The 24132-nt window shown below is 45.7% G+C and overlaps 2 protein-coding genes across 3 annotated transcripts; one reads left to right on the top strand and one right to left on the bottom strand.

The window, feature by feature from the left end:
* Positions 1-9688: 9688 nt before the first annotated feature.
* gabarapl2 (GABA(A) receptor-associated protein like 2) lies at positions 9689-14487 on the top strand. The gene is made up of 4 exons (XM_018739240.2): positions 9689-9911; positions 11798-11853; positions 12296-12468; positions 13969-14487. The coding sequence occupies exons 1-4, from the start codon at positions 9878-9880 to the stop codon at positions 14057-14059; spliced, it is 354 nt and encodes a 117-aa protein (XP_018594756.1). The 5' UTR covers positions 9689-9877; the 3' UTR covers positions 14060-14487.
* A 53-nt stretch (positions 14488-14540) lies between these two features.
* adat1 (adenosine deaminase tRNA specific 1) lies at positions 14541-23063 on the bottom strand. 2 transcript variants are annotated; one of them, XM_029253827.1, is made up of 9 exons: positions 22569-23063; positions 21977-22045; positions 21804-21858; positions 21568-21698; positions 20886-21396; positions 20646-20809; positions 19486-19585; positions 15796-15882; positions 14541-14911 (listed from the first exon to the last, which is right to left on the bottom strand). In XM_029253827.1, the coding sequence occupies exons 1-9, from the start codon at positions 22696-22698 to the stop codon at positions 14779-14781; spliced, it is 1380 nt and encodes a 459-aa protein (XP_029109660.1). In that variant the 5' UTR covers positions 22699-23063; the 3' UTR covers positions 14541-14778. The 2 variants fall into 2 exon arrangements, with proteins under 2 accessions (XP_029109660.1, XP_029109661.1); XM_029253828.1 differs by lacking the exon at positions 15796-15882.
* Positions 23064-24132: the final 1069 nt, after the last annotated feature.

Here is a 24132-nt window from a genome sequence, read left to right as displayed (position 1 = left end):
CTTGTGCGGGTCTGTTAGGTAGGCAAAAGCTAGGTAATCATTAGGCGATGGAGGGTTTTAATCATGTTGAAATATTTGCATAATTGTGCACTTGGGTTTCCGGGGGAAACCTGCGTCTCTGCTCGGGAACAGGGATCAGTTATTAATTTTTTATTTCGGAATGTAAGATTGGATTATAAACATCTGTTAAGGTATTCAAATGCTATAGATATTATTTGAGATACAGTATTACACTCACCAATGTGCCACCTTTAGTAACTAGAGTTGGACTGCCCCACCCAAGCACACTGGACCAATTACAATGTCACTTTAAGCATTCTCATTCTCATTCTCACGTTCTGAATTCTCAGGCTGTCTACTGGTATTATTGTTATTATTTTTACCCTTATTTATTGTTATTGCTATTGCATTACTCACTGTCATTGTTTTGTTTCCTGTAGTATTTCTATTATCTTTGTCGTTGTCCATAGTCTTTGGAGAAGCATTCAAAAAGAATTCCATGATACTTGTACACGTAACACGCCGGTACTTGTACTTATGACAATAAACCTGAAACTGAAACTGAAACTGACAAGATGAGTCAAAATAAAAAGTACAATAACAACAATGAAACACCGCAGTACAAGAGCAGAACACCGGAGCTCCAGTGAAGGTGAAGTGATATAACGCAGCAATACACCGTCACAAGGATCTATTTGACTGCATGATTCTCAGAAGGGTTGTTTTTTTTTGTTGGAACATCTGAGTAGGTGAAAAAGTATGAGTTTAATTTTTCCAACTCCACATAACAAGAAAGGACAAGTCATCATCAAGGACACCACACACCCCGGGCACCTCCCGTTTGAATCTTTGCCGTCTGGCAAACAGTTCAGGACAATAAAATCCCGCACCAACAGACTGAGGAACAGCTTCTTTCCCAGAGCTGTGGCCTCATCACACCCTCCCTGCCCAAAGCTGCCTCCACTATTCCCCCCATCCACCGTCAATGGATGCTAAGGACCGAGGACTCCAAAGTTCAATAGAATTCTTATTTGTTTGTTTGTCTGTCTCAAGTGTTCTTTCTGCTGCTGCTCTTCTGGGGGTTGCCACATGGAATTTTCTTGTATTGGATACGGTGACAAGAAAGTATGTTATCTTATCTTGAAGGACAGAGGTCCAATAAGGTGACTGTTTCTTTTTTCACCAAAGTGGACTTCCTGTGTTTGTTCAATGTGGAACCAACAGGATTGGGGTTGGGGGTGACCAAATTGCTAACAATATAGGGGTGGCATGGTGGCACGGTGGCACAGCAAGTAGTGCTTCTGCCTTACAGGGCCTGGGTGGTGTGAGAGAATGTGGGTTTGATCCCCGCTCAGTCTGTGTGGAGTTTGCATGTTCTCTCCACGTCCATGTGAGTTTCCTCCCACAGTCCAAAGACATGCTGTTCAGGTTCCCCATAGTGTGTGGGTGATGTGGAGAAAGTGTGTTCCACTGATGTATGGATGAGTGACCCAGCGCAAGTGGTGTATCTAGCGGTGTAGTCACCTTGGTGAATTGGGTGTGTGGGCTAGTAACACTACATAGTATCCATTGTAAGTTGCTTTGGAGAAAAGTGTCTGCTAAGAGAATAAATGTAAGTTCATTAATACCTCCGAATTAAAAAACTTTTTTGCAAATGCCTCCCGGGAATGGAGTTACAAACATGGATTTTGTGTAGGTAAGATGCAGTAGTTTCTAGCATAATCATCAGGAGACTGCAGCTGAGAGTCAAGCTGGATAGTGGAGAGAACTGTAGCTGGACCCTGGTAAAATGAGGTAGCCTCAAAGGCTGCCAGGATGACTGAGCTCACTGCTTGGTACAGGACCAGAAAACTAAAGCAACAGCTACGTGTTTCTGTGTGAGCGTGTGGGTGTGTGTCCCTTCAAGCTGCGGGCACAGTAACTAAGCAAGGGCTGTGTGTGATGTGTTTTGGTGCGTGGGATCAGGACAGAGGGCACATTGCCGGACAGTGTGCGTCTGTGATTTGGTAACAGGAACTGAGACCGCAGCTCGAGTGAGTGAGCGCTGTGTGAGCGTGTGAGTTTGTGTCTGGCACTGGACCAAAACAAGGGAAGAACGAGTGCTGCATTAATGGGGTCTCTGTTCCAGAACCCAATTGTATCACTGTGGAAGGCCTTGCCGAAGCACTGGCAGAATGAGAAACAGATGCTTACACATACAGCGGAGCAATGGCAGCGCACTAAAATAGTGTACACTTTACACAGCAATGGCAGCGCACTAAAATAGTGTACACTTTACACAGAGGAGTGTTGTAGAGCAAATGGTTGCTGGAGCAACACAGGGAGGTGCATGAAGATGAGTGTCCCCACCTCTGTATCTCCCAACACAGATGTGGGTGGCTATCAGGCAAAATAAACTTGCTCTGCAGCTGTACAGAAGACGAGGTTAACATGTCTTGAAGTAAACAGATAGGAGTTTCTGTCACTTATGCAAACAGAAGGAATTATGCTTGTCTTAGTTTTACTTGTAGCTGTGGTTAACTGGGCTCAGTCTTTCATTTATTAACTAGTGAGGTCACAAGGCACCTTCAAATATCGTCAGGAGTAACAGCACGTATGAGCTACGAGTGTGTGTGTGTGTGTGTGTGTGTGTGTGTGTGTGTGTGCGCGCACTGTGTCCTCAAGTGAAAGTTTCCATACTTCAGTTAGAGGATTATTACTAGGCTCATTCCTATTTATTAGCAGAAAAAAATACACATACTGTAGCTTCTATGAAAATTATTATCAGGGACAATTGTTCATTTTAGAAATGAATCCCATAATATTTATCTTTCCATTTCTATATGCATGCAAGTAGGTGTGTTTACCTCTGCAGTGTTTTTTGTGATTCTTTCTGACAGTGTGGGTAAGAGAACAACTTGTGTATTGCGTAGATTGTATGGTTCTGTAACTTGAATGGGACAGGATGTCAGATCAGGATTGTGCTTGAAGGTTCTAGAAAACAAAGCTCGGGGCCAGATGAGATCAAGGAGATGATGCGTACTGGTTCAAAATTCTCAAAAGAATTTCAAGGAGAGGGATGGGGGACAGCACATAGGATATAATCATTGTTATAATAAATAATAGAGATATTTTAGAAATTTTTTTGCGGAAAGACATTCCGAACTATGATGTGAAGGACTTCACCTCCTCAGTGACGTATTTGAGGTTGGAATCATTATAATTAGCAGTAAAAATTCCTTTGTTACCTACTAGGGAAAAAAAGTTCTCTTATTATTGTTATTATTTATCGTTCTGTCAGTTCGGACACTGATATATCTAAATCAGTTTGACTTTAAGTAGCCATCCATATTTGTTGCCTTGCCTTAAAGACTAATTACTGAATTTCACAGATCTCTGGACATCAAAATTGTCTAAATCATCAAGGTTCCGGCAAATGTTCACAGCACACCTCTTAGAACTCATCAGACAGAAACTTTCGCATACATATTTAGCATACTTTAACCATTACTAAAAATAATTAACTGAAAAAGGCTAGACAAAAATATTAAACTTTATACTACATAGTTGTAATAGTGTGTAGAAGAGAAAACCCATTTCCTCATGAGAGCAACATTAAGAAAGTGGAAAAACAGACTTTAAATGGCTTCAGTGAATGGCTACTCTGCCCTAACAGAAGGACTTTAGAGATGATACACATATGGAAAACATTCTGTTGTGTTTTAACTGGACTCACTGACAGCAACTGAATGTGACTGAGCGTCACAATGTTTGAGATATTTCTAGGGAGAACTCCTGGCTGAGCATTAGTTGCTTTTGACAATAAATGCCCTAGAACATCTTCACCCATAATGATTATCATCCCCTATGCAACTCCCATTGACAATGAATCAAATAGTCAAATAGTTGTAGAGTATAACCACATTATTTGAGTTATTCAAAACAGTTCTGATAACATGAAATCTCAAACACACAGTCACCTAGGAGGGAAATAATGACGATACAATCAAACAGAAGGCATATTATATAATATTTTGCTGAGCTATTTTACATTTTACATTAACATTTACATTTAATATTCACTTAGTCTTAGCAGACGTTTTTCTCCAAAGCGACTTAACAATGCGTACTTCTAGTCATGCGCCGCTTACAACGTTTCCCTTAATGACTGAACGCACACGACGGTGGTCCCATAGTACCATCATTATAATCATTACAATCTAATGGAAAGAAAACTTCTTATCGAGCAGAGCGTCGCGATGTTGTAGCGCCCTGTTACTCACGCGTCCTGGTGGTGCTGGTGGAAACAAACCTACTGTGCTGCCAGTCGTAAGTAGCACATTCAATTACTTACACTGTGTAACTTACAGTATACTTGGTGATGATAAACATCTAGGTTTATGTACGTTACTGTACTGTAAAACAGTGTGCTGTGTTACACCGGCAACAGCGTCATAAATCTCGTGTTTACCGCGTCACTGTGACTTCACGCAAGGCTATAGGTTTGTATAGTACACTCTGTAATCGAGGCTATACTATAGGGTTGTATAAGTACACTCTGTGATCGAGGCTATACCATATAGGTTTACATAAGTACACTCTGTGATCGAGGCTACACCACCTTGGTTTGTATGTTACTTTGGAGAAAGCGTCTACTAAATGAATAAATGTAAATGTATAAGTACACTCTGTGATTGAGGCTATACCACCTAGATTTGTATAAGTACACTCTATGATCGAGGCTATACCATATAGGTTTGCATAAGTACACTCTATGATCGAGGCTACACCGCCTAGATTTGTATAAGTACACTCTATGATCGAGGCTATACCATCCAGGTTTGTTACACTCTGTGATTTTCGCACAACGACGAAAACGCCTAACAAAGCATTTCTCATTATCTTCATCATTAACTGCGACGCATGTCTGTATAATACAAAGACCGGAAACCTATTATCTGTGGGAGAACATATCCTCCATTGTCCCATGGCATTAACATTGTCCATGTTTCTAGTGTTGGGAGGAGGAAAAAGGTCAGAGAACAGTATTAATTAGATGAACTGATGGTCACATTTACATCCTCAGATATAACATACTATACAGCAATACTGGATTTACCAACAATATCAAATCAAAATTCTACACTTCTTTTTAGAAAAAGGTACAGCAATTTGATGTTTCTCACGTATCTCCAGGAATAAATGTATAAACTTGTGATGTTTCATGCAATACATTGACTGTGGGTGATAATACAAAAATAAAATAGTGTCAACCAACTAACCTATGTCTACAACTGCTTGTCCCAAGTGGGGTTGCTTTGAGCCGGAGCCTAACCCGGCAACACAGGGCACAAGGCCAAGGGTGTGGAGGGGACACACCCAGGACGGGACGCCAGTCTGCCGCAAGGCACCCCTAGCAGGACTCGAGCCCCAGACCCACTACACAGTGGGCACCAGCCAAACCCGTTGCGTCCCCCTAAAATAGTGTATTAGACATAAATTTATATTCAGGATATTTTTAGTCCTCAACCCTAGGCCGAAGCATATTTCATCAGCTGTGAACATGAAAAATTATCAAAAATTTACTGGTGTCGGTGTCAGAATAAAACAATGAATTCAGTTCCTTTGTGGAAAATTAACTGAAAAATACGTGCATGTATATAAAAGATATTAATTAGACATGTAAAAAACAAATAATATATGCACGAGGCTTCATCTGTGCGTTCACTGATATCCCAGTGAAAGAAACTTAAGAATTAATTTTAAATGCTACAATTCCATTCATTGGGTTGCAGGGAGCCAGAGCCTAACTTGGCAACGCAGGGCGAGAGGGGACACACCCAGGATGGGGCGCCAGTCCGTCACAAGACAGTCCAGGCGGGACTCAAACCCCAAACCCACTGGCGAGCAGGACCTGGTCCAACCCACTGCACCACCATGCCCCCCTTCGGAGAACAGTGCCAGCAAAATGAATCAATAACTAAGACTACTTCTAAACAGGGAACAGTAGTAGAAAAGATTCTGTAAAACAGCTCTATAGCATGCTGTGCACATTATACAACACTGCACTTGCTCTACAGCACAGTGTTATCACTTACAACTGAAGCACTATTAAAATATGGCTAAATTTTAACTCACAAGTTTTAAACACATGTGAAGAAAAAGCTAAAAAAAACAGACAGATGTCCAAGAGTCATGATTTATAAAAAACAAGCTGAGGTCTCCTGAAATTCACCAGGTGACCCACAGTTCTGCAGGCTGCAGAGAAACAGCATTTTTGTCTCAGTTAGCATTAAACACAAATCAAATTTCAAGGCAGACATACATTTTTTCAATGTGAAATATCAAATACTGCACCCTGACAGCAGAAAAGATGAATGTTGTGCTATTGGAAAACTATGAGGAGCAGCTCAATTCTACAAAGAAATCAATAAAACTTGCCATAAGTTTAATATATTACAGCTTTCTGGTCCCACCGCTGTTTTACTAGATAACAATCTGCTACAGGTCATACTGAATTACCTAAAACATAACTGGTGAGTAAGAGTATGACTGAGTCAAGATGGAAGTATGCATTCTTTATTTATATACTTGATGGCAGGCAAACAAAAAGTGCGCAACTTCAAATTTTCCCATTTATTCAGCAGTATATGTACCTAAACCCCATAATTAAATTTCACGAACATGTACAACATGTTTCTCAGGCTGAGAAAAACATTAGTCCCAGACTCATTGCATTATTCCCACATGAAGATTTGAGGCACTAAAAGATCATAAAATCTGGGTGGCTTCACGAACAACTCATGGATTCTGGGACACTACTGGTACAATATTAAAAGATATGAGGCTTTTTCTGCTTATAATTAAGCAAAAGGCTACACTGCCATGTTAAAATTTTCTCAGTTCTTTACAAGAAAGTTTTCTGCACCCACAAATGTCAAATAATTTACTTTAAATTGTTATTCCCCTTATAGGAGCAATATACCTACCACAAAAAAATTCTTTAAATTAACATGTTACTTTGTTCTTCAACAGGTTACACGGCATGTATTTACATGTCATTAAAGGAAGCCTACTGTCCCAACTCAAAAACTTAATGGAGTCAATGGTCTGTAAAAACTGAACCAGCATTCTTGTCTCAATCTCCCCATATAATTGCCGTGAGAAAGGTATATTTTTACAATGTATTACACATATCACATGTACAAACTATATGAAAACCAAGCGGCTATGTACCCGTAATATTTGACATACCAGAAAAAAGTTTTTTGCATTCCAGCTTCAGAACCCAAGATTTACTATTACTTTTTTCTGTTTGTTCCAGCAGTAGATATATAAAATGAGAGAGTATCTACACCCACACACAATGGACGTAACCGCTCGTCCCGAACGGGGTCGCGGCGAACCAGAGCCTGACCCGGCAACACAGGGCACAAGGCTGGAGGGGGAGGGGACACACCCAGGACGGGACGCCAGTCCATCACAAGGTACCCCAAGCAGGACTCAAACCCCAGACCTACCACACAGCAGGCCCTGGCCAAACCCCCTGCACCACCATACTCCCAACTATCTATACTCCTTGAAAAAATGTGCGGATAATTTTTCAACTGAAAAATCTGGAAGGCTGTTTTATTAAGATATGCAATAGAGACTCAGGAAAGGAAAATGTCTGTGACTCTATAACAACTGGGTAACATAGCAGATAAGCCTGTCTAGTGTTACTCACAGTGAGTTGGAGTGAAGTTTTCACTGCTGACTGGGCCACATGTCTGGTGTCTGGACATTCTGGCCTGGGGTTTGTGCATTAATATTTACATTTATTTATTTAGCAGATGCTTTTTCCAAAATGACTTCCAATGAACTCTGTGTAGTGTTATCAGCCCACACACCTTATTCACCAAGGTGATTTACACTGCCAGATACACTAGTTACAATGGGTCATTCATCCATACATCAGTGGAACACACACACTCTCTCTGTGACACTCACACACTATGGGGGAACCTGAACAGCATATCTTTGGACTGTGGGAGGAAACCAGAGCACCCAGAGGAAACCCACACAGACACAGGGAGAATATGCAAACTCCACACATTTCACATTCCCTGTACACTAAACAGTACTCATAATGTCACATTTCCAAGGGCATTTGTTAAGTGGGATGTATTATTTCTAAGGGTGTCTGTTAAAGCCAACATGTGATGTATTTTGTGTGGAATACACACACATTTTCAGAACCGCTTGTCCCATACGGGGTCACGGAGCCTACCCGGTAACACAGGGCGTAAGGCCGGAGGGGGAGGGGACACACCCAGGACGGGACGCCAGTCTGTCACAAGGCACCCCAAGCGGGACTCGAACCCCAGATCCACCAGAGAGCAGGACCGTGGCCCAACCCACTGCACCACCGCACCCCCTTGCATGGAATATTTTTTTTTTTTTTTTTTCCAGAACCGCTTGTCCCTTACGGGGTCACGGGGAACCGGAGCCTACCCGGCAACACAGGGCGTAAGGCCGGAGGAGGAAGGGGACACACCCAGGACGGGACGCCAGTCCGCCGCAAGGCACCCCAAGCGGGACTTGAACCCCAGACCCACCGGAGAGCAGGACTGCGGTCCAACCCACTGCACCACCGCACCCCCCTGGAATATTTGAAATCAAAAAGAAAAAGGAAAAAACAGAAAAATTCAGAATGCAGTATGTCTGACTGGTGACCCTAACCCTACACCTTGCTCCTTATGGGTTGCTGTGCGGACAGATTTCCCCGCCCTCTTCAAACCTGTAAGAGGACGAGAGGGAAGGCTAAATTAGCCCAGCTAGAGTAATAATTATTCCAGCTGAGTGCTCAGGTGTGAGACTAAATCTAACACCGGATTCGGTGTGCTACAGACTGCCAAGATCAGGATTAAGACCTACAGATGTATGAGGCTTCATTGTAGTGAATGGTTTCCATATTACTACCTTAGAGACAGGCCAGAGCAGAAAGAAATCAGTGATACTACATTAGTTGGAGCTTAACGTACAAAAAAGAAAAGAAAACTCTTCAGTCACCAGAATATAGACTTTTCCATAATAATTTACTCTATAAACAAATATATGAGGGTAACTGGAAAAACAAATATAAGGGTAAGTCAAACAGTAACTGCAATTATGTCATACAACTTTTTTAATGTATACAGTATATTGCAAATACTTCGTTGACTTGTGTTTGTCTCCAGTTCTCCGGTTCAATTAAATTCAATTAATTTTTATAATCTGGGTTCCCTTTGTGTTTTGTTCGAATCCTATTATTGCTCCTGTACTACTTCTGAATTAATACTTAAGAAGGGCCTGCTGAATAAATCATTGTAAAGTTGTCTATCTGAGTGTGTAAGTCACCTTGGACAGAAGTATTATTATTATTATTATTATTATTATTATTATTATCACTGTGTGTTTTGTTCGTTCTGCGCGAGGCTGTTTACGTCGCTCTCCCTGTGACGGAGGCGTTTCCTCGCGGCCTCGTCAACTTTATGGAACGTACTACCGCTCACTTTTTCACACATGCCCAGAGCTTTGGAAATATTACACATACGCTTTCTGTGTCGCGCATGTCATTGAAATGTAGGTAAAAAAAAAAAAAAAAAAAACAGGTGTGAAGGCGAAGTTAAAACGGAAAAGCGCTGCAGCTGGAACGAGATGGCGCGAGGACGCGCTCGGCACTTGGTACGGCCCGCATGACGTCATCCGCGCCTACGAGTCGGCGCTCTGAGCCTCGTTTTCCGACCTCTCTGCCATAGTCCGTCGGCGTTCCGTTGTTGTTGTTTTTGTGCGCAGTCGAGGAGAGCGTGACTCTGCCGGAGCTTCTGCTTTCGCTGTTCGACTGTGAGCGTCGGCAGGCAGCGCAGGACCCGCAGACATGAAGTGGATGTTCAAGGAGGACCATTCGCTGGGTGGGTGAGCGCTCGGCCGCTGAGGCGACGGCGACGACGACGACGACGTGATCATGATGCGATCGGACAGCTAGTTTTTCACGCTTCTTTCTTTGTTTATCTCTCTCTCCTCCCTCACACACACACACACACACACACAGATAGATACAGGGAGAGACACACACACACACGCCGCACTTTGTACCGGTCCAGTGCCAGGCAGGTTGAGGTTTCAGCGCTAGTGGTTTTTGTAGCGTCGTCCGCGGACGCTGTGTTTACATTATGTGACGCAAAAACTGCAAGTTGTAGCGTCATCCGTTCAGATCGCAGCTCTTGTTTCGCTCAAGGGTTCGTGTTGAGCACATAAATCCGTTTTTTTCCCCTTTGATGAAAAAGGCTCCGCGATAATAAGTGACATCGGTGTTTCCAGAAAGAGCAGAGGGACATGATGATGATGATGATGATGTCACTTACCCACTTGTACCCTGTCACACTTAACACAACACTTTCCGCCTCTTCTCTACATTTTCCTGTAAATCCTTAATAATCTATAGGTATATAAACTGTAAGAACAGAAATTACAGTCCTTGTGGTGAATCTGCTTCAGCTGTGTGGACATCTTGGAAGAAGAAGTCACAAAACGTGATTTTGCGGAGCTGAATATGTCAGTGAATGGCCTGCAGAGGTTTAAGTTTAATTTATGGTGGTTAAAAAAAAAGCAACTATATAAATATATTTGTCCGTAAATGCAAAACAATGTTATTATGATTAACTCACCAGTTAGTGCAAGGAATCAGATTTATTAATGCATTCTTTAAAATGGAGCTATGTAAATACAAGGGTTTCTGCAACTTCCACAGCTCTGGAAAGCTTCAGCCGAAAGGTGGGGCGCAGGTTTGGGAAACTCGTATCGATTCGTTCATTTATTCATTAACGTTTTCTGGCTCGGGCCTCGCGGAAGCCTGGAGGAAAAGATCTGTCTGATGGATTTACAGCATTAACTGAAGTGGATTAAAAAGTAATGATGGACTTGGTGTTGCACTCTATTAGTGAATAATGTGAAAAATGCCTTCTCTTGCTCAACACGATTGTGTTATGACTGCTTCGGTTCACGTAACGCCTGGGCCACCAACGTACACGTCCGCATCCTGCAGACGGCCCGCGCCCTAATGAGCTTCGCACCCTGAAATTAATTTGAATTGAACACGTCCTTGGAGAAGAAAGGCACGGGCGTGTTTTTCTTTAAATAGTGCTCAAATCTGGGCTAATGAAACAAAATGCTGTAGGCTCCCTGTGGAATCCCGTCCACTGGTGACTGTGGGAACGTAGGACACCGAGGAACCGAGACAAACACTAGTGCTCTGTCACCTGGACCTTGCATGACCCCGAATAAAAATCTGTCAGACAAAAAACAGCATTCTAGATATTTTCCAAAAAAAAACTAATGAAAAGCATGAGCTGTTTTTGACCTGCGTTTAATTTAATTCAAACCATTTGTAAATTTGCCTTGATTAGCAAAACTAGTTTGTTGGCATTTTGGTCCGATTGGCACTCTCGCGTATTGCAGGTCATCTACGATGTTCATTTCCTCTTGTATCAAGAGTGTACATCCCCTCCCTTGCATTTAAAATGGTACAAAACCCTGTAACATCTTGTGTCGGAGACCAAACGCCATGGTTCAGGGTTGACGGTAAGAAACCGCAAAAGAAGCAGAACACTTGAGGATTTATGAAAACAAAATTATTAGCATACGTGAAAATATTTAGTTCACTTTACATAAAAGTGCCTTGAGAAAATATGTACACCTGGGGATTTTTTTTTTTATAAATCCTGTGCGTTCATGCTGCCATTTCCAAAATCCTGCTGTCCTCCAGATCATCCCTTTGTATCGGTTCTGTCTTTCACAGACCACAGGTGTGTGGAATCGGCAAAGATCCGCAACAAGTACCCTGACAGGGTTCCGGTGAGTGAGCGAGTGAGTGGGGATTGGGCCTCTTGTGACGCCTCGACGTGTGGCATTTTAATACAACTACAATAACACATAGATGGCAGCCAATCATAGGCAGAAGGATCAAAGATGAAATATCACATACTACATCGAGTGGCAGCACTGACACCAATATTGGCCAGTATCGCTGTGTAACATGTAATGTGGAAAATTGCCACAATTTAACAGCAGGGCATAGAATTGTGTAACATCTCTACATTCGCTGCCAACCACTTATTTATGACATTTTATTTTTATTGGCAATATTTGGTGTGAAATGCAAGAAGTTGAGAATTAAGACATGCTTTTGGAAAATAAAGTTTATTTGAACTCGGTGTGAGTTGCAGGGTGTAATTCTGTATTTTGTTCTTGTTATTAGAACGGTGCTATCAATTTCTAAGCCGTTTTGCTGTTTTAGGTGATCGTGGAGAAGGTGTCTGGCTCACAGATCGTGGACATCGACAAGCGGAAGTACCTGGTTCCGTCTGACATCACTGTGGCGCAATTCATGTGGATCATCAGGAAGCGGATCCAGCTGCCCTCCGAGAAGGCCATCTTCCTGTTTGTCGACAAAACTGTCCCGCAGTCCAGGTCAGAGACCAGGGGGTGGAAACGCTACGTCCTTTTCCGAGACAGATGTATTTTCACTTTCGTGTGGTTTATATGGGATGAATACCTATTGCAGTTAGTATATTACCACTGGATTACTTGGGAATTCCGAGTAAATATGATATATAATGGTGTACATAAGTCTATGTTTAATCATAGATTGATGTCATTATGAATATTATACATCCTGGTAATTACCAGAAGGGAGTGTTTTGTAAGCTTGTCTGAAAAACATTTCCCACTGTGCTGCATTGATTGTGAAAGGCCTCCATGAAGTGAGATGGCTGTGGTGCTACTTGACATAACGGCCACGTTTGATTGTATTTTTGTTACATCACTATATGATGAATAGCAGTTGGCAGGAAAGGGGAAGGTGAGCCCTTGTGTTTCCGATCAGCCGCTTGTCCCACCATCAGTGCTTTCGAACTCTTGGCACTTGGTGGAATAAATAACTTATTCCTCATTTATTTGAGCAGACAATATTTATTTAGTACTTCTAGTGTAAATTATTCAAAATCCACATTTACGTTTATTCATTTAGCCAATGCTTTTCTCCAAAGCAACTTGCAATGTTAAGCTACTTAGTTATTTATGCATTTATACAGTGGATTTTACTGGAGCAATTTAGGGTAAGTATCTCAAGGGTACTGCAGCTGGAGGTGGGATTTCAACCTGCCACCTTTGGGTCCAAACTGCTGTATAGTACCAGCTGCCCCTATATCTGTCATATGTGTTGTGCTGCAGTTAGAAACATCTATTATAATAATCAAGTATTACATCTATAAGTAAATACAGGTACTGGTGCCAGTTTGATATCAATGACAAAGTGTGTTAATGGCACAAAGAGTCATGAGCGGTTACATCGTGGAAGTAGGGTTTTCTTTTGACAGTCATCTGCAGTCAAGCGATTACATAAAATTTAACCTACATGTTTTCAACTTTTGCTATGACCTATATACAAGGTGTCCCGTTCACTTTGTTTTGCCATCCGTTATGAGTTTCATTAGTATGGTAAAGAGATTCATTTGGGATCCAAAGTGTGTCCTTCTAAACACAGACCGCTGTAAATACTGATTCTTAATGCAGCCCTAATTGTGTAGTCAGAGGTAATATTAGACCCAAATTTCTGCATTCCAGAGAAAAGTGATCAGAGACAGAACCACAATTGTTCGTGCGTGTGGATGTCGAAGGGAAGCCGTGGGGAATCGTGCTCCGGGATGACCGCAGCAGTCGTGGTGGTGCCCTGATTTTCCTGAGAGCTGCTGCTATTGTTTGGATAGGAAATAGCCCCTGGGTATTTGCTCGCTAGAAAGTTCTTCAGTCCGTTAATTACTTATACCTGCAAAAGCCAGATTTTTTTTTTTTGTGCAGATTTATTAATTGGCTGACTTGGGATGTAGAGAAGATGGTCCTTCCTAGAGTCCTACTGCCGTACCATGGTGTGCACTGTGTCCCTCACTGCTGCCCCCTTCTATCCTGCAGCCTGACGATGGGACAGCTGTACGAGAAGGAAAGGGATGAGGACGGCTTCCTCTACGTGGCGTACAGCGGAGAGAACACTTTCGGCTTCTAGGCCCGCACGTGACCCTCGCCTGCACCGCTCTGCGCCCCCCGACCCAACGCATCCAAACTTAGTCACTTTATGCTCTCTCACAAGCTTGATGGTACCATATAACTGGTATGTGGAAATGAGAAGAGTAATCACTAGAACGCATTTGTATCTTTGTTCTGCGCTGCTGTGTCAAAGCTGTGTACATTAGATTTCACAACTTCTGTTTAGTAAAAAACCGAGAACAAATAGTGACCCCCCCCCCCCCCCCCCCCCCCCCTCGGATCTTAGTGGTTTTGTTGTAATGCCCCATGTATTGATATTTTTATTTAATATCATTAACTTTTGTTCCACTGTTATTCGGAGACTTAAGAATATATTTCAAAGGACTTAAGTTAAAATATTTGAAAGGTAAGGTAGCTGGATGACCTAACCAATAAAAAAAAATTTAAACCCACTTTAGATTTTTTTTTTTTTTTTTTTTAAAAACAAATGGGACAAAACAGCAGCCTTCAAACACATACACAATACAAGAACAGAGAAGGCATTACACCTCTGCAGTTCTTCCATCAACGATTCCTTGATCATTCTTCCAAGTCTCTCTCCACGTCCTGTGATTTTCCCGACGAACTAAAATTCGTGCATGCACGTTTGTCCTTTTAAACTCACTGTATCAATGCACCTTTATGCCCGTGTGGGTTCTTGTCAGCCCCTCTTGCACCCGTGTCCAGGTGTGCTGCGTTTTACTTGAACTGCAGCAGCTGTCGGGGGCTGCGTGGCCACAGCGGAAAGGCCTGCGTGCGCAGCTGCAGCCAGGCCTCCTGGTACGGCTCTGCGGCCTGCTTGTAGTCCCAGTATGTGTGCAGCTCCTTGCCCCTGCGAGTAAGAGCACAGTCAGCCACGGCCCCTTGGTCCTGCAGTTCCCCGCAGGAAATGAAGGGCTTTGTGTGGAGAAGCGCCGCGATCGTACTCTCCATCGTTCTGAAATGCATTCTCTCTCAGCCAAAGCTGGTCCTCATCAGCATCGCCGCATCTTCGCGTCTCCCTGGGTTAGGATTTCATTTCCTGTGTTCGAGCGATGGCATGTGGGCGACGCTGCACGTGCATCTGTCTTTGTGAGAACAGGACCTTTTGTGCAGACTCGAGTCTGGTGCTGTGCTGTTTATACTGTGTGTGTGCAGGATAGTCTGTGTGTAATAGCCTATGGAAATGGACAGTTAGCAGCTCCTTACAGATGACTGACTAAGCAAAACATTTAGCTCTTATGCAGTTTTAACAGCAGGCGCATTTTTTTTTTTTTTTTTTATAACCTGCTGTAAACACGCTGGCACTTTTCGTATGTGCGGCCCGAGCAATCGATTATTCCGCATCAACACAGTGTCCGTTGTTTTATCACCTTTATCGCTGCTGGCAGGTGGGCTTGGTGCAAGGTTACCATTAAATACCAAGGGGAGGGCAGGAGAAGAATTATGTTACAAGAGGTACAGAACAGGACAGACAACCTTTGTTCGGGCAGAAGGATAGGAGATCAGCCATGTCTCAACTACAAATATTGAATACACAGGGCAGCTATGCTTACATGATGGCTGCGTTTGAAAACCGACCAAGAGAACAAAATATAGCTGAGTAAGAGACGTTATTAAAATCATTCTTCCCCAATCCAAAAAAAAAAAAAAAGGGCAGTAAATAGTAGACAGGGTTAAGAGTACGTGTGGGTCTGGACCAAAAAAAACACATTGAACAAAACATGAAACTCTCACCTGAGGGATGCTGGGATTTGAGAGTCTGGAGTGGCTGCCAGGAGAGCCAAGAAGGCGCGGAAGAGTTCGGCTTTACAGATCAGAGACCTGGAGAGCGACAGGGCGGCAAACGGGACGAGGGTGACGCCGCTGAACGGGAGAAGCCGAGAGGTTGGAGAAAGCCGTGCGCTGCCCTCTAAACCCATCAGACACACGCTCCAGGAAAGAGAATTTATGGCACATTTTTCCATTCGGCAGGCACGCGCTGCAGCGCCTGCATCGTGCCCGGTGCCGTTTCCATTTATGCTCGTAACCCTGTGCTCAAGGAAAACACGTTCCTGTATAAGTTTGGATTTTAGAGCGCCTACCCCTACCTGTACCTTTCTGCTTTCGCCTTTCTCAAGAAGTTTGTCAGGATTGAATACATTTTTGAGTCGCCTTAACTGTGAATAAAAGTGAATTTTAAAACATCTGTGCTAAAACGGAAATTGTAGATACTGTATTTACCTCAACGTTATTACCACATTCATTTGTGCTCGGATATGAGCGGCCAACATTTCCAAAGAGTAACGCTAAGTGGGCGTTTTGTGGCAATCCCCTCTTTTTTGAGATGCCCATTAAATCATTTCCCAGGATGTTTGTATCTAGGTGCCTACTGACTTGATCTGAAGACAATCTAGATGATGATGATGATACGGGTGCACCGGGACGTGCGATTGGGTTCTGTTCCAATGACCTTCCTGTAAGTAGACTCTCGTAAGTCACAAACCCCCTTATAACTGTGCAGTATAAACCATAAGGATATATAAATAACATCCATGAATGCTATAAAAGGTGTTACATTTTTTCCCACTAATTTTGCACAGTATTCATGTTCAAATCATACTAAAATAGAATAATAAAAACACAGTACAGTAACTGCATTTCTCTTTCGTTTCTAAATCAGATTTTTTTTTCCTTTTCAGCACCATTAGAACACACCTTTCCTTTTTCTAACCATTTAAAATCAAAAGTTACTTGAACAGAACTGTAATAGTTTGCACACAAAACTAACAGCCTGTTAAACCCCAGCTCTCCTTAACAATACAGAAGAGAAAACTATCTGGGCCTTTTGGTCCACAAGCTTTCACTCGACTGACAACCGTTTGCCTGAAGTTCTTAAAAGTCCAGTACCTATCGAAGGTGCTCTCCCACTCTGCTGTCATACAAATATGTTGTGCAAAATTGACCCACAGCAGGTGCCATGATTCCAGTTTGGGCCACGGTAGGAAGCAATTCTGACACCCATGGCTAGATAAAGGCAAGATAATTAACATATTCTTATATATGTTAATAATATTGCTTGAGTTCTTCCAGCAAGAACTTCCGTTCGAGGGTTTTAGCTGCTTGACCTACCTGGTGGAAAACTGGTTAGACATCTCGCACAACTCACACACACACTGACTGAAACCACTTATACCAAGTGGGGTCGCAGAAAACCGGAGCTGAACCCAGCAACACAGGGTGCAAGGCTGGAGGGGACACACCCAGGACGGGACGCCAGTCCATCGCAAGGCACCCCAAGCGGGACTCGAACCCCAGACCCACCAGAAAGAAGGCAAAGGCCAAGCTCGCTGCACCACTGCACCCCGTCACACAACTCCGATTCCAAAAAAGTTGGGATAGTATGGAAAATGCTAATAAAAAGGAGCGATTAGTAAATTAACTAGTATTCCAACAACACAGTATAAAAACAAGGTATTTCATATTTTACCTAATCAGCTGCACTGTTTTTTTGAAGATACTCCTTTATTCTGAAATTGATGCCTGCAACACATTCCAAAAAAAGTTGGGACGGGGGGTAGTTCGGGACTAATAACGATGTGACAAGTTGAAGAAAGAAGGTGATGATAAACAGGTGAGGCCATCATGTTACGGTACATACGGAGTCCTTCAAGAGCAAGGATGGGTGGAGACTCGCCAATTTGCCAATAGATGCGGCAGCGAATAATCCAGCATTTGAAAACGACATGCCCCGAAGACAAGTCAGTATTTTTGGCATTTTACTCTCTACGGTGCACAATATAACGAAAAGGTTCGAGGAATCCGGTCAAATCTCGGCGCGTAAAGGGAAATGCCAAAAACCACTCCCGAACGCGCACGATCTCTGAACCGTCAAACGTCACCGTTCTTAAAAACCGTCGCGTGTCTGTAACAGATACCACGACACGGGCTCGGGAATACCGTGGTAAATCTTTGTCGGCCAACGCCGTTCGTTGACGCACCTACGGATACGAGGCGAGGCTTTACTATGCAAAGCAGAAGCTGAACATCGATGTTGTCCAGAAGAACCGCCAACTCCCGCGGGCTCGGTCTCATCCGAGATGGACGGCAGCGCAGCGGCGTCGCGTTTCGCGGGCCGACGAGTCGACGTTTCGAACGGTTTTTGGAAAAAACGGCTGTCGTGTTGCGCGGGCCGAAGAGGAAAAGGACCGTGCGCGTCGTAATCGGCGTCGGGTCCAAAAGTCGGCGTCTGTAATGGTACGAGGGGCGTCGGTGCCCACGGCGTGGGTCGATTGTACATCCGCGAGGGCGGCGTTAATGCAGAAACGTACGTACCAATTTGCTGCCGCCGCCACCCAGATTCCGGCTTTTCCAGGGACGTCCGCGCACCTTCCAGCAGGACGACGCGAAACCACGAACCAACGAAGGCCCTGTACAATTGCACAGCTGAAGACCTTTGTACCGAATGAAGGGGGGAAAATTGCACTTGCCTTCAGTGCCTTTTTTTTTTTTTTTAAAAAGCCTTTTCCATACTGTCCCAACTTTTTTGGAAGTGAGGTTGCGTGCGTCCGTAAAAATGGAAAAATACCTCCAAGTGTGGTTTCCGTGTACTTTAACGTATCGATGGTGCGCGAGTTAAATTACGAACAGATTTTACGGTCTAGTGCTGTGGGGTCTGTTGCCGTAGTAAATTCCAGTATGGCATCTTTGAGTTCCACAGCGGTCGCTTCGGATCCTTGTAACACGAAGTCGTTCTCTGCGTTTCTACACACGAACGCAGCCGTTTCCACGGTGGACTTTCCCTCCGTCTGCGTTACGCGTCCACGCTTGAGCCACCCGCGCGCCGAGCGTGAGCGTCCGCACCCGTCGCGCTCCGTTTGAGCTCCGCCTTCCTACGATGCGTTACGTTCGTTCGCAAACGTCTCAGACACACGTTTAAACAAACGGGACGTCTCCGCGATGGGGGGGAAAAACAAAACCACAGAGTTAATATGTTATAGTTTAAATTTAGTCCAGAATCAAAAGCCCAAAGATTTTCACTTTGGTCTCTCATGTGGTAGAATGACTTCCTTCTCTCTTCAGAACTGCTGGATCCTTCCCGACGTTCAAGAAGGGTCTCGAAACAAATTTCTTCTAGACTCGCTTCTCCCCCGATCTCCTACGTGCTCCGCAAACTCCATACCACGTTAGCTGTACTAAAAAAAAAGCTGCACGTACACATGATACAAGGAAGTCGTACCACGTACGGTTGCAGGATCGAGAATTGCCGCGTCTGCTTGCCCCGCCCAGCTACGCATCCTCGAAACGCAACCCGACACAACACAAAAAAAGGGTCTCCACTTCCTGGCGGATCCATCTCACTCAACAACCTGAGACTTGACTGCCAGCCACCGCTGTGAGAAGAGGGGGACTACAGGGGTTAGGAGGGGGATGGACACCTGCTCTTACCTGGCCTGAGTTGTACCCAGAGCCTTCTTGGTCACCCCCTGCTTGTAGCCATTTGCAGTGACATCCAGCGGCCCGTCGGCGACGGCGCACCAGCTGATGGCTGAAACGGAAAGCATTAGAAAATCAGCGCGGTCGCACGAAGCCCCTACGATAAACACCCTCATCCTCGCTGCAGACTTGATTATAAGCGCGGCAAACGAGCAAAACCAACAACTTTTTCATCTTCTGCAGCATACGGAAATTGCGTCTCGTCATAAATACCATGCCGCAGGTATCATAATTTGTGACGCTTCGATTTGCGAGCAGCGGGCTACCGCTTCCTAACGCTTTTTGTTGCCGAGCTGACGTCTCATCGACACTTTTTAAAAAAAAAAAAAAAAGGGGGGGGGCTACAAAGTGCAGTCTAATCACACACAAAGCACTTAGCTCATACGTTTTCCGCATAATGGCCGGGTTACATTCTACGGGGAGATATTAAACTGCGAGTACAGTTGTGAGGAATCGGCGAGCGGAACCGTAACTGCGGCACGACGGCGCCTGGGAGCGGAATATGTAAACACCGGCTCCCAAAACTCCCAGAATTTACAGAGATGGGACTGGAAATCTGTTTGTAACTCAATTCCTTCGTAACTCCAAAGTCACTTTAACCACACAGTTACAGTCGACTAAGACTACGTAACACAGACAATCCCTCAACTAATTCAAAGGTTGCGCTCTGTAAAAACCTCAGATACAGTGTAATAATAAGTCAAAAAATAAAAACTTGCCCCATCCATAATTAATAAGTACTTAATTTACAGTGCAGGGTAATGGTGGTACAGAGCCTATTCCACAAATAGAGGGCACAAGGCTGAGCACACCCTGGACGGGATGCCATTTCACGAGAGCAACGTGACAAACCCCTGTTCGGCCTCGAATTACGGCTAATAGCGGGTAACGCCGGCGCCTCCCGTTCCCGAGCAAATATTAATGCCCGGTGACGTTCGATTACCGTACCGAGGTGGCCTGTGAAATACTGGCCAAGGAAAGGAAATGCACAGTAAAACTGATGGCGGCGCAGAGAGCGAGGCACATGGGGGCGATGACTTCCTGTACTCTAGTAAATATCGTGACGTAAGCCCTTTGCCGCCGCCGCCGGAGGCTCCGCCGCGACCTCTCACCTGCTCCGCAAGGAGAAACCCTGCCCAGAGAGGGCCGTCCCGCCTGCCGTCGCCCGTGGCCGCGGTCCAACCGCGTGCGGCCGTGCGGAAACTCCAGGCCGGACTGCAGCAGCTGCGGACGCCGCGCGGCGAAGCCGGGGGGCAGGCCGGTCACGTGCGAGCACCTGCCAACGCACACACAGAGGGTTCGCGGGCGTCGCGCGCGCCGAGTCCCCCGCGACGGGCCGGAGTTCTCCTCACCTCGCGATCAGCGCCCTCTCCATGGCCGGCGAGCTGTACGGACACTTTCCCGTCACCACGGCGCTGAAGTAGATCGCCCCCTGCAGGTAGTGGGAGAGCAACGCGCCCTGGCAGCCGAGCACCCCCCACCGAGCCAGCTTGTCGCTGCAGGAGAGGGAGAGCGTGGGATCCCCGCGGCCGGGCTTCACCCGCAGCGCGCCCACGCCGTGGTACCCGAGACCGGGCCCCCGGGGGTCTGCGGGAGCCCCCGGCACGCACTTGGCGCCTGTGCGGCGCACGTCCCGAGGCTCCGCGTTCTCTTCCTCCCGCTGCGCCGCTTTGAGGCGCTTCGCGGTTTCGCCCCCCTGCTCCTCCGCTCGTCGTTTGAGTCTCTTGCCGCCCTCCTCCTCCTCCTTCCCTTCCTCTTGCTCCACCAGAGCACCAGTGATCCCAGTGCTGGAGTGCTGCGCCGCTACAGGCCAGCAGGGCTGAGCCTCGGTGCCCACCATGGGAACGATGGAGGCGTCTCCACCTGCAGAGGGACAGCCGGCTGATCGCGCACGCGGAGACGACGAGCGCATCCCACACGCTCGATCCAGGGTCCGAGCGGAAACCCCCCCCCCACGCGACGCTTTGCCGGAACTACGCTGTCGGCGTCGTGTCCGAATGCACCGGTGTTGTGTCGGCGGGGCCCCGAACTCACAGGGTGTGTGACTGGTGAAGAACAGGAAACGCACGTCCGGCCGCAGCCTCCACTTGCCCTTCTCGTCCGCAGGCTCAAACACTTCGGTGCCCCGGTCACGCACTGCCCTGCGCAGCTGCTCCGTCAGGTACCTGCCGGCAACACGCGCCGGTGAGAGGACGGCAGCCGTACGAACGCACGCCGACACGCGCTCGCACGCAACAGCGCTGCGTTAGCGAGGACTCCTTCCCCCTCACCTGACGAAACCCCTCCGGGCAACGACCTCGGCGTGGCTGTCATTGATCACGTCACCTGCGGGGGCGGGGGGGGGGTGGAGAACAGGTGAGAACTCGGTCCATATTGTGCGCAAGCGAGCGGAGCAGGAGGATCTTCGGGCGACCTCCGGCGAGGGCCAAGGGGCCTCACCTACCCCGGGGACTCATGGCCGACCGACCGATGCATTTGGTGCCGGTTCCTAAGGACACGACCTCCTCGAGGGCTGCGGAGAGAGCAGTCGGCGAGACCGGTCATTTTTATTTACTATTATTAATATTATTTTGAAACAAATAATGCTGTTTTCTGCCATTATGCTGCCTGTCAGGTGTAACCACTGTAAGTACTGCACGGCGTGGTCCAGGAGGAACCGCATTTCACCCTGTCCCGTACACCGCGCTCAGGGCGGAACGGCTTGAACCCGTAGCAACTTAAAAAGCGGGTCATTTAAATACCCCGCTCGGGCTTTTTTCAGTCGGAAGGTGGCAGCTCTAACCGTTACGCCACCTGCTGACCTGGACATCTTTATCCAACGTGACTGTTAGATGATCAATTTTACCGTGATTTACCCCATTTGTACAACAGCAGCAGGATATAATTCCTAGGTTTTCAATTCACAGAAAAGTACCCCTATCAAGTACTAGTACAGCATGAGTGGGAATCGAACCAACAACGTTCAGGCCACAAGGGGACAGCCCTAACTACTGCAACCCCTTGCTCTGCCATGGGGGGGGGGGGTAGGATCCCACCTCCCTCCGCGGACACGCGCACCACGGCGGCCAGGAGGCTCCACTCCCGGTCCGTCTCCGGTTTGCCCCTCTTGGGCAGCTCGCGGTAGCGCTCGAGGCAGAGTCGCGCCACCGCGTCCGCGCTCCACATCGTCACGTGTCCCCCGCCGGCTGCTGCTGCTGCTACTGGCACTGCTGCGTTCGAGTCCCGGCTTTTCGCTACACTGCAGAACCACTCGCGCTCCAGTCCAGTCAGTTCGAGTGCCCAACGTAGCGATCAATCATCAATCAGTGATGTCGGTCACTTCCAGGTCTCACACGCCGCACTGCCCTTCATCTCCATCTCACACACGGCCAACATGAGACAACAAGTGTTCGGAGCTCCTCCGCGTTCATCCACAGCGGTGCATTCGGGCCGTTCCGATCCGGCCTTGTCAACTCATGTCTGTACAGCGCCGCATTTCCGCGTGTCTTCAAACTCCGCGCAAACGTACGGTTGACCTCAACATGGCAGCATTTTCCTCCCTTGAAATTTCACAATAAAAGTCACAAGCGCAATAATAGGTGAGATGCAGCACTGTGGAACTTTCATTGTCAGAGTCCACGGAAATTTAGCTCGATCCATCCAGCAACGTCAAAAACAATTCACTCATCACGAGGAAAAAAAAAAAAACACGAGGGGGAAATCAGATAAACAAATGCAGCCTTACAGAGCTCATTAAAGTGCCAGTGCTTCGAAAAAAAACTGATTTGTAATGTAACCGAGCCGCGTTCTTGCACGGTTCGCCCAGACACTTAGCTTAGGGACTCGAGAAAATAGAAACGTTACCCGTCCAGGTTGGTTTCAAACACCTTCAAAGTTTTTATTGGATGCAACACGTGTGAAACTTACAAGAAGGCTGGCTGAACCTCCCACCTATGGCAAACCCCGAGGGAGAAAAGACTCGTCACACACACATAATGCACCACTACTAGTGAACAGTCTTTGTCACCACATCCAAAATTGAGTCTTTTACAGTAACATTTTCGTAATTGCCCATATAATGTTGTCGAAGTGGTGTTATTAAAAATTAAGTAGAAAAATCGTAACATCATTTAGTAATACATAATATTTACAATTATTGAATACTTTTGTGATTTTTAATAACAGCACTTATTTTCAACGAACACAATATTTATGATGGATATACTACTATCTATGTTGTTCTGAATACGCATCAATGGTCCGATGTTGACACTCGTCAGAATTTCTAAAATAAAAAACCAGCCGTATGGTCTCTACATACAGTATAATATGTGACTCATATGAAGAACGTTTTTGGAAGACTTTTACTGTGAAATTTTTCCTGCGTTAATCATCTAACCGCCGTCATGGAGCGTCGATTCGTCTTTTCGTTTTCCGGCAAGACTTATGGCGCCACCTACTGTGGTGGAGTGTAAGTTTCATAGAATATTCCTTACGCTTTCAAAATTGTCCTGTCATTACGCAACGAAAATACGACATAAACTAAACGTTGTTTCGCTGCACTCCTTTACAGAATCTAAACGTTGCGACGCATTAATTTACAAGCTCCCAAATTTCATT

The sequence above is a fragment of the Scleropages formosus genome, chromosome 7 (assembly GCF_900964775.1).
Source record: "Scleropages formosus chromosome 7, fSclFor1.1, whole genome shotgun sequence".
In the NCBI taxonomy this organism is placed as follows: domain Eukaryota; kingdom Metazoa; phylum Chordata; class Actinopteri; order Osteoglossiformes; family Osteoglossidae; genus Scleropages; species Scleropages formosus.
The sequence above is the reverse complement of the archived record's forward strand: the minus strand, read 5'-3'. Positions and strand labels throughout refer to the sequence as shown.